Source organism: Cryptomeria japonica, chromosome 7 (assembly GCF_030272615.1).
Source record: "Cryptomeria japonica chromosome 7, Sugi_1.0, whole genome shotgun sequence".
Taxonomy (NCBI): domain Eukaryota; kingdom Viridiplantae; phylum Streptophyta; class Pinopsida; order Cupressales; family Cupressaceae; genus Cryptomeria; species Cryptomeria japonica.
In genome coordinates, this window is record NC_081411.1 from 486,133,709 (window position 1) to 486,151,178 (window position 17,470).

A 17,470-nucleotide genomic window follows, 5' to 3' on the forward strand; every position below is an offset into this window, starting at 1 on the left:
CATTTTTAAATGGGGAGGTTTAACTTTCCTTCACTACCAATGCTGTGCATGGGAGTTGGGATTTGTCTAATTTTCTCCATTTGCAGTACACCTCAGCCCTTAATTGGTAGCGACGTGTTAAATACTAAAATGCCCAATCCAATAAAATTGACGTCAAGTTTGGGAAAATCAGGGTGGCAATCATAGCAGAAGCTGTTAGAAATAAATTATATTAATGCCATGAATGACTAAAAACATCAAATGGACTGAAACATGCAACATGAACAATGGCAAAGGACCCTAGGCACAGGAAAAATGAACAAATGGGAAAAGCTGGAAAATATATGCATGTAAGAATCTCTGTCCTTTTGCCCTTAATTTTTCAGTTTGGTTTGTTTGACATTTTGTCAAACACTTGGCATGTATTCATCTTGAAGTCTGATTTTCTGAGTTTTCTTTGAGTTTATGGTTTGTTTTTAATGCCAAATGCAAATAGAAATATGCAGAAAAGATAGACGAGGAGACATAAACCAAATCCACAACTTATGCATTCAAATTCAACTTAGTTCACTTCAAATCAGTTCTGAAGACAAGTCTGATACGGAAGTTTCAGACTGATAAAACTTCATAAAATCTGCCTTAAACAAACAACTTCAGATTTGGGGGCCTGGACATACCCGATTTGGTTGATGATTACATGTGACACATAAGCAGTGATTTTTAATACAGCAGTAACCTCTTATTTTATATAGCAGCTTACAATGAATTTCTGGGCATCTAAACCAGTCACTTTTTTGCCTAGCTGTCCAAGGATTGAGTCCCTAGCTTGACCTGTAGAATGCCATCAACATGCTGATCAATAAACACGTCCTTGGCAGCAAATAAAATCTCCAATCCCTGCCACAGCCACACAATGCCCTTCAAGTAATGAGGCATCTGCTGGTACAAGTAGAAGTCAGCACCCACGTACAGCCTGTAGGAGTAAGTATGACCTATAGAAGAAGGTACAATCTGATCCCACTAGTTCGGCTCTGCTGGAAGCACACAAAGATGCTATCACACTTTAAACTCCCCTCCAATCAGCTCTCTAATCACATAAATCGATGCTGATAAAGTAACCCACTGGAATATTTTAATGGTGCTCAAACATTTCACTCTATTGTAAGCACAAGAATAAATCTCCAGACTGTATCTTCCAACAGCGTAGAGATTGTTAGCTAAGAGGGTTTTCATCCTCAAAAGCCCTTGAAATGAACTCTCCAAAGAAAATCCACAATTTCTCCAAATTCTCCAACCAAGCATGAGAAATGAACTCCACTAAGTTGCTTTTATAACATTCTCAAGAGGCTCCACTCTCTTTACCAATCCATGTGGGATAAAACATTTCTTCATAAATAAGCCTCACATAAGGACATAAAAGGGCCCCCTTTATAAAACAACGTTGTGCAATTAGGCGAAGGGGTACAAGTTGCTTAAGTCATAAAGTGACAATATAATAGACTTAAGTAACTAAAAATCAAAATATATTTCTTTTAACACTATTAAACTTCACCCAACGTTGAAGAATGACATATTTCACTGCTGGGAAAATAGAGGCCGACTCACTGCTAAAAATAGACACTAAAAATAGCAACTGCTAAAAATAGTGTATCCAAACACCGAACTGGCGCAATCTGGGATGCACTAAAACTTACTATAAATAGTAAGTGCTAAAAACGGCCACTACTAAAAATAGAATGTCTCAGACAAGTTGTCTGAAATCACTCTAGAAGGTGTCGTTCATCTCCATTAATCCATCTCAACTCATTGGTGCATCTAAAAACCCCCCTAAAGCCGACACCAACTGCACTACGAGAGAACTGTGAAAATGGTGACATTACAATGCACATGAGGATTAACCTAAACAACTTAACCCTTGAAATAGCACAATTATAAATAGATAAGGGAGGAGGCCCTGCAAATCAGTAGAAATAGATGAAGACTATCCAAGAGGGGAAAACAAAATCCTTAGGTGTTAACACTCAGGGATGCATTGGAGGAATCAACAATATTATCATTGATCTGTATGAGTATTAGTGTAGAATTTGCTAATGTTCATAAAAAAGTCCAGGGTTAATAGGATGGACAATCTCGGTTGGCGTTCAATTTTGAATAGAGCCTCTCCTAACACTCAAAGCTGAAGAATTGTTGGTAGTAGGAGAAACATTTGAATGTGAGTTTGCCCTTGAGATATATGCCATAGAAGAGTGGTTTGAGAGGGTCACGATGTTGAGAATAAAAAGAACCACAGCTGTTAGAGTGATAATTGGGGTGTTAAGGAGCCTTAGTAGTAGTGGATAGCAAGGACGAGCAATACCTCACAGATCTGTCTCCATATGTACACAAATCAATAGTAACTAGAGGTCTCTTAATGCCTTCGGCATATGTGACAGGGATACACAAATGAGGATACTAACGATATATTATTCTCTTATGCAAATGAGAAAAGCCAGTGGTTCAAGATGGTTAAGGCAAGGAAACTATGCTTTCTACAAATTTAGATGACTTTGAAATCAAAGGCTGAGCCTTCACTGCTAATCAAGTGGCACAAATTCAATAAATAAGGCAAAAAAAACCTTAGCATCATTTAATTTCTTTTGGGAGACAAAAGTGATCAACAAATAGATGCAACCCATCTTAACTTGTTGCATAGATTGAGATACATTGCACTTGGAATATTCGGAGGATAAGCTTTTCAGAATTAATTGTTTTAGATATACAAAGGGAATTGAACAAATTTGTGGCCATCAATAAATTGAAATATTTGGCCTTCTTATTCCATCTGTTTCTAAATCAGATCCACACCTATTTAGTGTTTTCAAATTGGAATTTGCAGTATTTTAGCATTAAGAACTAGACAATGTAGTAACATGCTGTCAGTCGGAACTTGAAGTCCTTAATGTCAGTGGAAAACCCTAACTACTTTGGTGGATAAATTTCTGATTTAAGTGCTCAAACATATGAAAGGAGAAGATTTATATGGACTTGTTGGTGTCTCTATGAAACTTTGTCAATTATCAAAGTTTGTGCTTTAAGATAGGTCTTTCTTGTTTTGTTACCAATGCTAGCTGAATTCCTCCTTCAAGTTGCAAGGTTGTCCTATCTTGGTCTAGGCTTTAAATCTAGCATTCTTGCAGATTGTTCAAGTTTGTACCATGCCAAGCAAAAGACAAAGAAGCTCATGGCTAATTTAGGCATCAACATGAAATAGTAGAGAAAGTGATGAAGCTTGGTGGAATATCAAGGTGGCAAAGCCAGTGAGAAGTAGCACCCAAAAATAGCAAAATCAAGTGGAAATTCTATCAAACCAAGCAAGAAATTTTAAGTGACAAAGTCACAGCGCATTTTCTAAGTGGCAAGGCCACTAACAATTTCTGACAAAGGTGTCAGAGGAGTTACAAAAGTGTGCCAAGAGGAAATGCATCAAACTTAAGTGAATGTTGTAGTATTTAGGTAGCAGTGCCAGTGAAAAGATGTGACAAAAGGTGGCAAACTGAGTCCAAAATCATGGCAAGGGTGGCAAATGACTAGGGAAAATGTGCCATGAAGAAACTGCCTACAAGATTTAGTAAGAATTTCACATTTTGTAGTGGCAAAAGAACCCAATAATTGCACTAAGAGTGGCATTTGTCTAATGAAATTGCGACCCGCTTGCCATCAAATAAGTGAAAATCACACTTTTTTGGTGGTCAAGCAAGGTGGAAGAAAGCAACCAAGTGGCAAAAATATCAGGAAACTCTGCCAAGAAGAAAGAAATGAAAAACATAGAAGTGAAAGTGGCACTTTTTGGCTAGTAATGCCAACGCAAAACTGTGACTTAAGTGGCAAACATGTTCTAAAACTGTGCCCAGCCATGAAGACAAGTTAAATACATAGAGCAGCACACCTTTGACGAGTCTTCACCACCATTCAATTCATGTTAGGCATATTTTTGTACTGGTTAAGCCACCTCAGAATGGTGCCCAATGAAAGCAAGTTTTCAAGTTCAAAATCCAGTGCCTAGTTTCAGTATTTTAAAGCAAAAATTAGGAAGAGAATGGCTCTATTTTAAACTCAGAGGCCTATATAAAGGAGAACACAGATTTGAAATGAGAAGAAGACTATTTAGTATTTTAGATTATTTTGAGTGATTTATTCCTCTTTTCAGTGGATAGAATTAGGGCTGCTTTAAAGTAGGGCTTTATTGAGATTATTTTAATATCATTTGATCCCTAAAATTTGCCTCTGATGAGCCTATAAATAACTAATAAGTGCTTTAAACACATAAATTGTAACGAGAGTTTATGCAAGATCTATGGTGCAGAAGTTCTCATTCAAACATTGAAATCAGCTTATGGTGTTTTGTTGTGAGATTTCGTAAGTCAGTAATAAGAAGATTCATGTTCAACTTTGCTTAACACCTATTTTATTTCTTCATAAGTAGCCTTGATGCTTTTAAGGAATTGTTGCCTTCAATCTTGTGTTGCATTTCATGTTGTTTGTAGAATGTTACTTGTGTTAAACAAATGTTATTGTTAATAGAATTTGTTGGTCTCTGTGTTAATTAATGAATAGTATTTGTTTCTAGTTCATATCATTTTTCTTACCTGCATAATATAAATCTCTCCTGGAGAGAGAAGAAATTCTCAAGGCTTGTGATAAAAAAGATAGGTCTAGTTTACTTTTAGTGGTTTATTTTCATGCAAAAATCTCAGAGGATAAAATTGTACAGGGTGCAAATTTATTTATTGTTTAGATTGTAGTAGTTTAAATCAAAGATCTTCCACTACAAATTTTAAGAGAGAAAAAGTAAAAAACAAACAAAACCTTACAAGTAACCTATCATTCTTGGTCGCCCAGCAGTAGAAAGAACAATGCATCAATACCCAAAAGCAAAAAGTTTATACTCTTGGAGAAACGAACCAAAATGTGAGAAACCTTGTGGCTGGAAGTGTACAGCCAGACCTGGGTTTTCAACCAGAACTCACTAAATTCGAACAACATTCCATAGATAATCAAATCATACCAATAACCTTGAAAGAAAACTCAAAAGACTTCATAAATTTTCGTTTTTTGCAAACCCATGTCATCAAAATCTCAAGCAAACTTGTGTACTCTTTGATTGAAACAATAACCCAGATAGGGTGTGTCTTTCACCACCGAAACTAGATCTGATTGAATAATAAGACTGCAATGAGGAGACATGACCCTTTAAATGTATGTCTCATTCCAAAGAGATGTGTCTCCTCAATAAAATATGAAAATATAAAGGGGTATGGAATGGAGAAAGGAAGAATGAATGAAACAGGAATTAAAGAAGGATTGATAGAAGAAGAAAGGAATGAGAAGGAAATGAGGAAGTGACTTTTTCAAAAAGGTAATAATTATGAAAGGTTGTGACTCTCTCAAAGGGCAGAAATGATGAAGGGTTATGACTCTTTCAAAGGGTGATAATTGTGAAAGGTTGTGACCATTGCAAAAGGGCAGACATGATGAAGAGGTGTGACTCTTTCTCATGTTGGAAGATATAAAGGGGACAAGGTTTCACTTTAGGAGGACATCCAAGGGAGATCAATTTGGGAAAAAATTTATTATTCTCAGAGATAGCAATGAAGGGTGGTGACTCAAGTCTTATGAAAGGTGGTGACCCTTTGACCAATGACGTATAAAGAGATCATTCTAATCATTCAAGGATCACATTCCAATCATCAATTCAAGCAAACAATTAATCAGCAAATCATTTTATCAAATCAGCATTCACCGATATATCAAACCAGCCTTCATTACATTTTCACTCATCAATACCTCAAATCATACAATCAAAGGCATTCATTCAATCAATCAATCACTCATCAATCATTCAATCAATCGAACATGGACAGATCTGATATAAGTGAATCAGATTGAGGCATACAACCATTGTGTATTGAATCAGTGATTTGGTATGAAGTCTACATTTATAAATATTGATTTCTAAGTATTAAATACAATCAACCTTCCTATATGCATTTATAGATATTGATTATAATAAGATCGCTACTTATATTATATTTCTACAGATATACATGTATTATCCCATGATCAATCAAATATAAAGTTGGAGGAAATAAGCTAGGAAGATGCAGTTTATTGGCTCCCCCAAACTAAATAGACCACCCCAAGGGATTGAACTGGTCATAGTTGGACGTTCCTACCACTTGTGGGCCAAGAGGCAAATAGATTACCCCAAGGGATGTTCCTGCCACTTGTGGGATAAGAGGCGTGTTGCGATGATTGATTGTTGCGTGCTCTCAGGCTTAGTGGCTTAGTAGAATATGTGGCAACTTTTGAAGCAACATTTAGGTGCCTATTGCTCTCACAAGTTCAAAAATGTATAAGGAAAGAGGTGAGATGTATGCTACAACAAATGTGACAATGAAGCTTCATGACTTTGATAGGGAAAAAGTGTTTGACAGACCTATAGAGTCATCAAAAGAAGAAGTAGAAATAGAAGAGCAAACTTAAGAGGTTTGATAGTAACCCCAAGATGGTGACCAATCAAAATGTCATCAAGGGGGCATCTCCAAGCAAGTTCATTCAAGGTAGGATGCATCCAAATTTGTTACATTACATACACCTCCACCACCAACAAGAAAAAGTTAGGGTGCCCCACCATGGGGTAATGATGATAACGAGAGTGGAGATGATGTGAACAAAGAGAATTTTTTTCCTAAAGACACAACCTATATGTCTACTAGCTAAACATATAGGTTGTCGTCATTACCTATATGTTTGGCTTATAGCTCTTTTTCTCTAAAAGTAGCTTAAAATTGTCAAAGACTAGGGAACCCAACTCACTAGTCCTCCATTTTGATACTAAAAATCAAAATTTGGAAATTACAATATTGGCAAAGTTGGGAACTCTTCTTTGCTAGTATTGTAATTTATATTTTGATATCCTATTTATATTTTTCGTAAAGACACAAACCTATATGTCTACTAGCTAAACAAAAGGGCTAAGCAATGTGCCCAACTATCAAAGGGCTAAGAAAGAGAAGATATACAAGAACAATGGTGAGAAACCTTTGATCTTCATGCACCTCCTCTTTCTTATCACATCTCCATCATCAATCCATAAACCCCTCCATCATTTGCACTCCCACATCTATATCCTCACCCATAATTTCCACCCTCATTGCTTCCACCATCCCCATTTCTTTCATTTTCCACAATGCATACCATTCTAACTTCTATGGCTACCCTAACTTCTTAGTAAATGATCCCTTGACAACTGCAACACGTCCTCTAATATCCTTGCTTGTGAATATTCTTATTTCTTAAACTTAAGCTCCAATGGTTCCTTCTTTTGCTGCTTCTCCAATGGTTCCTTCTTTTGCTGCTTCTATTCCTCTAGTCAGTCCACATAATCTATTTGACCTAGTTGAGGGAACTCCTTTGTAATTCTCATTGCTTCCCCACAATCATTCTTTCAACCCTTTTTTGCCTTATCTACACCAAATAATCTAATTGGAGCCAAGAGGTTAATTGACTTAGCAAATAGTTTTAGGCTATCCCATAATAGAGATTCAACATTGGGATTGTTGGCATTATCTCTTTTATGCTAAAAAATGCAATTTTTTTAAAGTTTGGTGCTCCTTTCCTCATTGTGGCTTTACTTTTCGCATCATTGATAATTGATTAAATCATTAAACATTCCTTAAATGGGTCCAATTGGCCAATTTTGTGATTAGATGGTGTACTTTGCCTCCATAGATTGTCCTATTCTTAAATCACAAAAAATGCAAATATTTCAAAACATGAGGATCTTTAAGTCAATTTCTAGCTTTGGGCAGGTTTCCGAGTTTTTCGTTACCTTTGTCCCATCTCCCTCTATTTCATGGTCCTTGGATGCTCACTTCATCTTCTTTGCTAGAGTTTGAGCTTCTATGTACTCGTGTGCCTTTCTCTCATTTCCTCAATTCCTTGTGCCCCTAGGTTTTCTTGTTGTATTCGTCTCCTATGGGCTTTTGGGAATCTCTTTATATGTCTACCTATTGCGAAGTTCCCCCAAATTCTGATTCCCATGTTGCTTTGTTCCCTATTATAGTTCTAGATTTTTGTTTGTGGACTTCCTTGTCTACATTGCAACCATTTCCGCACACTCTCGATTCTTGACTCTTGCTTAACTTCTATGTATTTGGGTCTAGCCCTCTTGGAATCACTGATGTATTATGCAATTAGTTTGCCTGATGTTCAAGCCTTGGCATTCATTTCCCTTTGGTGGACTTGTGCACCTTTCCCTTCTAGAATTCTTTTCCCTCAAGTCCTCAAGTTTTTATTTTCCTTGAGTCCCTTGATAGATTCATCCTAATTCTCACTCTCTTGATCCCTTCTCTTGTGGGCTTTTAGAGTTCCACCTCCCTCATTGCCTTATTTCTGAAGGAACTGAGTACCCAAATTGTTGATTCTCATGGTATTGGATATCCTATTTTCTTGATCTCCACTATATGGTAGGCTCTTGGACCTCACCCTATCATTGTACCAAAAGGGTATCTAGCATCGTAGAATCCCAAAGGGCCAAACCTCACCACGTTGGCAAGCTTGTGATTTTTCCTTTCCCTAAATTCCTTAAGTATTGGTTTTTCCTTTTCCCCAATCTTTAATCCCTATTGGTATAACGCATGCTGAAACTTTGACCCCCGAACTTTTCAACAAAATCATTTGTGACCATTTTGACTATATTTCACATTCTAACTACATTTGATATCTTCGAACACCAATCTCCGCTTTTTTTCTCTATTGTCTTCCCTAGACCGCAAGATTTTTTCATCTCATCGTATCTCATACGTTGAGTATTTAAAATCTTGATCCTTGTGGTCCCATCGATGCTTTCTCTTGGGGCCCATGGACTTTCCCTTCCCACTTCGCACTTCCTCCCATTGTAATGGGCACTCCATTTTCTTAATCTTCAGCCTCCCATCATTCATTCCCTTTTAGACCTTCAAGGTTTTCCTTGCCATCCTTCTTGCTTGCAAATTTGTTTGCCTAGCATCTTGGTATCTTGAGATCCCAACCCCCAATTTTCTGACCCCCTATTCATCTCATGAGCCTTCGGTATGAGATTACCCAAATCCCCAACTTCCTTAAGGAGCATCTAGCTTGTGCATCTATTCTAGCAGTACCAGATCCTTTGCGTGACTTTGTGGTGTGGACCTTCAGAGTATTTATATTCCATTCATTCCTTAGGCTTGAAATTTCTTAGACCCTTGCTGCTTGAACTTAGGGTTTCACCTAGCACCTTGCACGACAAAGGAAACCAATAATTGTCCCAAATGAATGTGATTAGATGGGGGAAGCCTCTCCAACACCTTCCAGCACTTGTGGACCCCTTAGAGACTTAATATTTGGCGACGCTATAGTCCTTTATTAAATAATTTAAATAGAATAATAAAGTTTAATCTTTAATATAACTTGATTATTTATTAATTTAACAACTTATTGCTATATAATTTAAATGCTTTGGACTATAATAAATATCAAGATATTGATATCAACTGCTTCCGCTGACACATCTAAAAATAGTAACATTGACGATTGGTTTTATTAAATAAATTAAAGATAATGATAAAGTTAATCTTTAATTTAACTTGATTATTTACTAATTTAATAACTTATTGCTATATAATTTAAATGCTTTGGACTATAATAAATATCGAGATATTGATATCAATTGCTTCCGTTGACACATCTAAAAATAGTAACATTGACGATTGGCTCAGGCGGTGCCCACAACTGACTTACTAAAAATAGTAAGTATTGGAAGTCTCAACCAAAACCACTTGAGAAAAGGGCATCATACATGTCATAATCACCGGAGCTCAAATAAACACCAGTCACTGCCAATCGTTGGATAAATCATCACCATGAGTTCCCTAGCCTTAACTCATTAGCCTACGTGAACCGGTTGAAGAGGCTAACGGTCCACCATACTTAATTGACTAGAAAGGGGACATTACAGTAACATTTATTTTCCCTCAAGATTGTGTCAAGCAGGAATGGTCTCTTATAAGAGACCATAGATAACATGGGGTTCTGTTTCAGATTCAATTTAATACAAGTTTTCCTAGATAATTAACATGTGAAAATTTGTGAGCCAAATTTTTTGAGAATCTTTAAATAAAGCAAGCTATCAAATTTCTTCTAATAAGACTAATGGTACCAATGCATGCCCTTAATTTCTACTTTAATACAGGGAAAAGTTAAAATTCATTTTATTTGCAATTTTGTTCTCCAGTTCGTTGGTTATGGATAAGATCACATTCGTCAAGTTCATTGTAGAAATGCTTATGTTTCAGGTGAATGATGATCATTTTTAACCCAGGGGTATGCATTTTCTCATTTGCATTTTTTAAAGATGGAATATATTGGGGGCAGTGAAATTAATATATATTTTATCTATAATGGTCTCATTCTGCATATATTCTCTGAACTTTCTGTCATAGCATTTCTTTTTAAGGTTAGAGTAAACATAGACGTTTTTAGCAGTCTAATTGTGAATATATTTACGGAATTTGTGGCTGAAGAGTTTCTCAGGTCTCGTGTGTTTCTTCTTGGTCCCTCACACCATTATTACACTCCAAAGTGTGCTATCTCAAGGGCTACAGTTTACAAGACGCCTCTGGGGGACCTTACAATTGATTTAGAAGGTGATATAAAATTAAAACCCTTTTGCAAGAAGTGATATTTTACCTTAGCTTGGCATTACTCAGTTGTTGTCAAGCATTGAGTTCTTTTGGACTGGCTTCTGTTTTACTCATTTGTTTGCCTCATGCATTATTCTTTTCTCCATTTTAAATCTTATACCGTCTCAACTTCTTTTCTAGCTTGGATTGGTATCTCTATTTATGTTTTATTGGTTTTAGTTATCTAGCATGCATTTAAATATATGCTTAAGCTACGTGGGCATCCAAGTTTCAGTTAATGAAGAACTTAAAGCAACCGGGAAATTTGAGGTCATGGATCTTCAAGTAGATGAGGCAGAACATAGCATGGAGATGCACTTACCATACCTTGCAAAAGTTTTTCAGGGGTAATATGTTTACCCCAAGTATCTTCTTTCATTCTCAAGCCACATCTTGGGGGGTTATTAAATGCATCTTTTTTCTTGTAATTGGGCATAGGTGGCCAGTGAAAATTGTACCTATTCTTGTTGGTTCTCTCAGTTCTGAGAGTGAGGCAATGTATGGACGTTTACTGGCCAAGTATGTTGATGATCCAAAAACATTTTTCTCTGTCTCATCTGATTTTTGCCATTGGGGAACCCGGTAAGTTCTAAATATTTCACTTGACTGAGCTATATTAAATTTAAACAAGCACTCTTCTTAGTAGAAACTGTTATTGGGAACTCTTACCAAATGCTTTTATCTGCCCTGTTTTGTATCAGTTTCAATTATGTATACTATGATAGAAAGGAAGGGGCAATTTACAAATCAATTGAGGCCTTGGACAAGAAAGGCATGGACATTATAGAATCAGGAGATCCTGATGCTTTTAAAGATTACTTGCTGGAGTATGATAACACCATTTGTGGCAGACATCCCATCAGTGTGTTTCTTCATGTACGAAACTTCCTCTTTTCTTTGTGTCCTTATTCTTTAAAAGTTATAGATAACAGAATTATGCTTAAATTTCATATTTTGCATGTCCAAAAAATCACCTAATTTATGTTGTCACATTGTAAGTCTGTTATTTCTTATAGGGTTTGAGTGAATCTCTTATCCATTGGAGGTACCGTGTTTTGTAGTAATAAGCTTTTTGATACGGGTACAGTTCCTTTTTTTTTTCTGATAGTTCATTTCAGGTCTGTAAATAATCTAGATATTTATTTTAGCTAGAAACCTCTATGAATTTCAGATAAATAACACATTTTTTCAATGGATGAATATTGTTACCGTGGAAGCTTCCTGTGCCAGGAAACGTGATAATTATTTCTGTGTATGTGACAGATGTTAAGGAACTGCTCATTGAAAATGGATATTTCTTTCATTCAATATGAGCAATCCAGCCAGTGTAGAAGCATGCGAGATAGCAGTGTCAGCTATGCATCAGCAGTGGCTAAAGCAGAGGCTTGAAGTAACAAATTTGTGATTTCAAAGACATTACAAATATAATTCTATAATGTTGGGCTTAAAGAGCTGGCTGTGGTTTTCATTTGATATTATTATATAATTTAATGGTAAAATTCAAGTATTTTGGGGTGGACTTATCTTCCTATGTCTTGTTTGATCTGTGGCTTCTAGTTGAGGCAATTATTTTGTAGTCAACTAGTTCGTTCCACAGTTTGTTTTTTTACTCAACTTCAAATCATAAACGTTGCTTCTTGTTAATGTGGCCGAATCTTTTCTTCAACTTTGAATGAATGAATGAATGAAGGGATTTTAATAACGTCCAGGAGACCCAGTGGTCCAAGGGACCAAGAGACACCAAATTAATCTGTTTTCGAGTTCTTTTCTAAATTGTTTCTTCTGTTATGGATCTGGAGTAAGAAAATTGCTGCTTTGTGAAGCCTTGTCTCTTCAAAAAGTTCATTTAAATTGTCCACCTTTAAGTATGCTGCACACTTTTTGATGAAATCCCCTTCCATTTCCGTTTCCACCACCCCCTTGCTGCAAAAGTGCACGTCCTTTCTTCCCAGACTTCTTGTGGCATCTTCCATCTACCGGTTTCACATCTCAAATGATGAGAGCTAGTCCTCAATTGTGCAGTTACAATTTTAGCGTTTCCTTTAATTGTAGATTTCAAACAGGCTTTTTCATCATGCTTCCACGTGGAATTAAATTCTTTGATAACAGTATACCTTTTTTCTGCCTAGCTGTTTTGTCCAGATGGCATTCCTGAATTTTTCTTAACACCCACTTTTTTATATCCTCATTAGTGTTAGGACAGTCATGTAGGCTTATTTCCCACTTGTTAACCAATTGCTATTCTACTTCTTCCAAGTCTTTTTCCTACGATTTAGCTCCTCTAAAATGATCATTTAGGCCAGTGATGATTACAGTCATGTAGGCTTATTTCCCACTTGTTAACCAATTGCTATTCTACTTCTTCCAAGTCTTTTTCCTATGATTTAGATCCTCTAAAATGATCATTTAGGCCAGTGATGATTGCCCATATTTTCAACCTTTTTTAAGTAGCATAACAACCAAATGATTGCTGAAGCCTCAATTGGGATTTGATATCGAGGCCGCTAGTGATTAGATGTTTTTGAATGCTCATTGCCATATTAAATGCATTTTTTTTTCTTGTAGTTGGGCATAGGTGGCCAGTGAAATTTGTACCTATTCTTGTTGGTTCTCTCAATTCTGAGAGTGAGGTTATTGAAATAATAAATAAACTAGTGACAAGAAATAAATCTGTAGATGCTCCTTGCGAGTTTACTACCAAATTGCTTTAATTTTACTGTCCTTTTAGACAGTTGCAAAATAAATAGACAAGACACGCGACCTTTCTCTAGTTTCCTTTGTTTCATTTTCTAAAACCCAGTGTATCAAATGTTTTGTCCAATGTACAAGTATTCTTCCCTAGGAAGTAGGTGCAGAGCAGCAGATTCCTGCTATTGTGTACTAATGGTCAACGGGGCTGCCAACCTGGAAAAATGCTAAAAGATAAGTACCAATATCAATGTTACTGGTTGGCAATAGATGAACACTCTACAGCTGTCGGATGATTGCCCAGATTTCTTTGGAAAGTATACTTTTTTTTTCACGAAAATAAACAAGAAGTTTACGTGAATTGAGAAGAGTAATTACAAGAAAACTATCTGCTTGTTAAAGCAAGGATGAGAAGCACCGAGATTTTGTACCTTGGTGGGCAAAGAGATAACGTCTTTACAGTACTATTGCCGGTTAACTTTCACAATCACAGGTAACACTTGCTTGCAGAGTCTCAACTTGTACTTTGTGAGCGGAGACAAATCATCTTGAAAGTTAGATTTGCATCCTGTTCATGTTAAAAAAAAAGTATACATATAAAGTTAACCAGATAACATGCATAAGCTAATTAAAACAACCATAAAATACCACTTTGATGTCAGTTTGTTAAGCGTGAATCTCACAATAGATATTCATTGTTCTATGTATATTATCCCTTAAAATCAATAATTAAGTTCAGGTAACCACATGTATAAAATAAATATAACAGCTATAAAATACTACTACATGTCAATTTGTCAAAGTCGAATATTACAAAAGAGCATCATTATCATCAGTAAAATAACTAAACCAAAATTTATTCTCAGTGTTCTTCACAAAGAGCATCACCATTATTGACATTAGATGGAGGTATAGTAAAAGGACCACAACGAGTGCTTTTGCCACCGACACTAGACCATGCTGGTTATCTGAGGCCATGAAAATGAAGATTGTTGGGCAATGGTAGCAACAAATCAAGTTGCTCTAGTGCCACATACCACAACTCCATTACACTTTTAGCTAGTTTGCCTGTGTCAAAGAAGGCACAAGTTGGAATGCATGTAAACTAGCTTCTATGTCTTTTATGATGTTGAGGATGGGATATGTATTATTTTTTGTGTTAGAAATAATGTTAGAACATAATGTTATTAGGGATCACATCCTTATAATATTTATATATAATGTTTTAATACAAGGCTAGAAAATCTTATATATTAATTATTTATTAGTGGGGGGTGCTATTGAAAAGATGTGACTAGTGAAGCCACCTTTCCTCCTATATTTAAGGAGGTTCTCTCTCATTTGGGAGGTGGTGAGAATTTGGAGCTTTATGGTGAGTTTTATCACTATGCATATGAGGTATTATTGGCCATGTGGAAGTATTGGAGGAGTGTCCCCAGGTTTGAGTCTATTTTATGATAGACTATATTTGTAAGTGTTTTAATAAAATGATGTTTTATGGGTTTTTTTACTCAAAAGGGTTTTCCCCATGTATTTCTTGTGTGATGTGCACATTTATGCATGTATGATTCTCATTTCATTTATTTTATGATCTTGTTTGTAATGATTAGTATCCTAAGATCCTAATTTCTAACATGGTATCAGAGCAGGTTAGGCTAGTACTAATCATTTTTTCAGGTTATACTAGAAGACATAAAACTTGATGGAAAAATTATCTATGCCAAATCAACACACGTGCGAGGCCATTTGTGCTATATATTTAGTGTGCCTTCTCTATTGATTTAAAATCAATTTATCAAGGTCAAGTAAGGAAATTCTAACTATTCCTTTTTACAAGTGTGATATTTTCAATAATATTTCATTTTTTTTAGCATTGGATTGTGAGGGTCAAATATTTGATTATTAAATGAAGTATAACATATATATTTTTAATAACATCAAATTTCATAATCTTATTAACTCAAAATTAGTCCATTATAAGAGAAGTACATAGTCACAAAACCCTTTTTAGTGCCAATTGTATAGAAAGTTGTGCTTTAGTTACTAGATCAAGTCCTTTAGAAAGTTGGATGTTGTTTCTCTTTAGAGAGATAAAAAAAAATAACTTGATATAAGGCTTAGAAACTTGAGGTGTTTAACCTTAAAATTGAATTCATGAAGTCTTTTATTAAATTTGATGTCTTTATAAGAGTCAGAAACTTGTTTTTCAACTTATCAAAGAAAAATAAAATTCATAGCTCTTGAACACAACATTTCAATAAAACACCATTTTACTTGTAATTTGATCATAATTGATAAAAGATAATGACATTTTCTTTTTTGAAATAATATGAAAAATACATTACAACATTCAATCAACATTTTAATTTATCCATATATTTAAGTCTGTTAAGTACAATTAATCAAACCATTATTTAAATAGGAGTTGTTAAATGAAATCTTCAAAAAAATTGAATCACTTATTGAAGCCTTCATCTATGTCGAATTTCTTATCTTCATGTAATTCTTCATACAAGTTTGTGTCCTTATATTACTCAAGGAAATAGCACTTATCCTCATAAAAGTCAAAAAGGGCTTCTTTGCAATCGATTGAAGGTAAATGAGTCGCAACCTTTACTAATGCATTTTTGTCATGTGGCTATCTTCCCAACCGAAATCTCCTTTTTCACACTCCCCATATAGGGAAATCAAATTCATTTATTTTGTACCTATCCATCTATCATCGCAATCCATGAGATATAATTTATTTGAGGAATTCTTTCAAATAGTTTGCTTACCTTTTGCATGATGTTGAAAAATGTGGACTTAACATTTGCACTAATGAAGCATTTTCATAAATATATTTTGTTCAAACCATGCGATTAGATCCCATTGAAGAATTATGTCAAACACTTCAATGGCCCTGCAAATTCAAACCTCTATTTATATCAGCCGACTTCCACTAATTAATGCTTGCCTATTTTGTTTTATGGATCATTACTATATGTAGTAGTATGTCTATTTTTTAAACAAGACAACTAATTATTCATGCTTATTCGCATGAAAATATATGTTGATTTCCTTGCTATGAATTATTGGACTATATTTTACATTTATGAGGAATATTATATGATCTTTGACAAATGACAAAAAAATAATATTTTGTTTTTTCTTTGCACCAAAAATGAAGTTGATTACTATGTTACTAACTATATTGTTTCTTCTATGGCGAGGTTATGCCTTCAAAACATATGGTGCAAGTGCTATTACATGGATGGTGCAATACTTTAATAAGAAGACTATCTTCTATTTGTCTTTGAATCAAATGGGCAAAATATGAGTGTAGCTCATGAAGAATCAATATGACCTTGAAGATTATTGGAAGAGTTCCATTCAGATACATGTAAAAGTACCATCTTACTTGAAGTTATTTTACTCTTTCCAAATAATATCATTTCTAAAGTCCAAATTGAACTTCGAAGATTATGGGCACATCACTCAAGTGAAATTATTCTGTAACAAAGGCACCTTGAAGATTATGGGCACATCACTCAAGTGAAATTATTTCATAATAAAGACACATTGAAGATCATGGGCACCTCACTCAAGTGAAATCATTCTATGATAAAGAAAATTTGAAGATCATGGGCACATGCTATATGTTGAAATTTTAGCCATCACTTTGAAATCCTCTATGCAGTGATTAGCTTTAGGTGATGCCATTAAGGGGGAGTGTACATGACACCACCTAGTGGCTAAATCCTAGATGTAAGACCTAATAGGCATAAGACCTTTAGGCATTATATGCTCCAAATTCAAATAATGCTTGGCCTTAGGTCATGCCATTGAGGGGGAGTGTGCATGTCAATGACACCACCTAGTGGCTAAATCCTAGTTTTAAATCCTACTAGTAGGCATATGTCCTAATAGGTATGAAATAAGACCTATATAGGCATTAGTAAGTCCTTTAAGCTTGCAGATAGGCATATGTAAGTCCTCTTTTATTTTAAATATTGCAGCTAGGCATTAGTAAGTCCTATAGGCACATTTGTGCTTAAGTCCTACGGGCATATTGTAGATTCTTC

The 17,470-nt window shown here is 35.3% G+C and overlaps 1 protein-coding gene across 2 annotated transcripts in view; it reads left to right on the plus strand.

Annotated features, from left to right (window-relative positions):
• The window catches only part of LOC131065748 (uncharacterized), a 119,623-nt gene extending 107,261 nt beyond the window's left edge, over window positions 1-12,362 (plus strand). Inside the window, exons 4-8 of one of the 2 annotated variants that reach the window (XM_058000371.2) lie at window positions 10,570-10,682; window positions 10,954-11,065; window positions 11,157-11,300; window positions 11,420-11,594; window positions 11,982-12,362. In XM_058000371.2, coding sequence (XP_057856354.1) covers window positions 10,570-10,682; window positions 10,954-11,065; window positions 11,157-11,300; window positions 11,420-11,594; window positions 11,982-12,107 — 670 coding nt within the window. In that variant the 3' untranslated portion in view covers window positions 12,108-12,362. Of the gene's footprint in view, window positions 1-10,569; window positions 10,683-10,953; window positions 11,066-11,156; window positions 11,301-11,419; window positions 11,595-11,734; window positions 11,800-11,981 lie in introns of those variants that run through there. The other variant, XM_058000372.2, reaches the window with a different exon arrangement.
• Window positions 12,363-17,470: the final 5,108 nt, after the last annotated feature.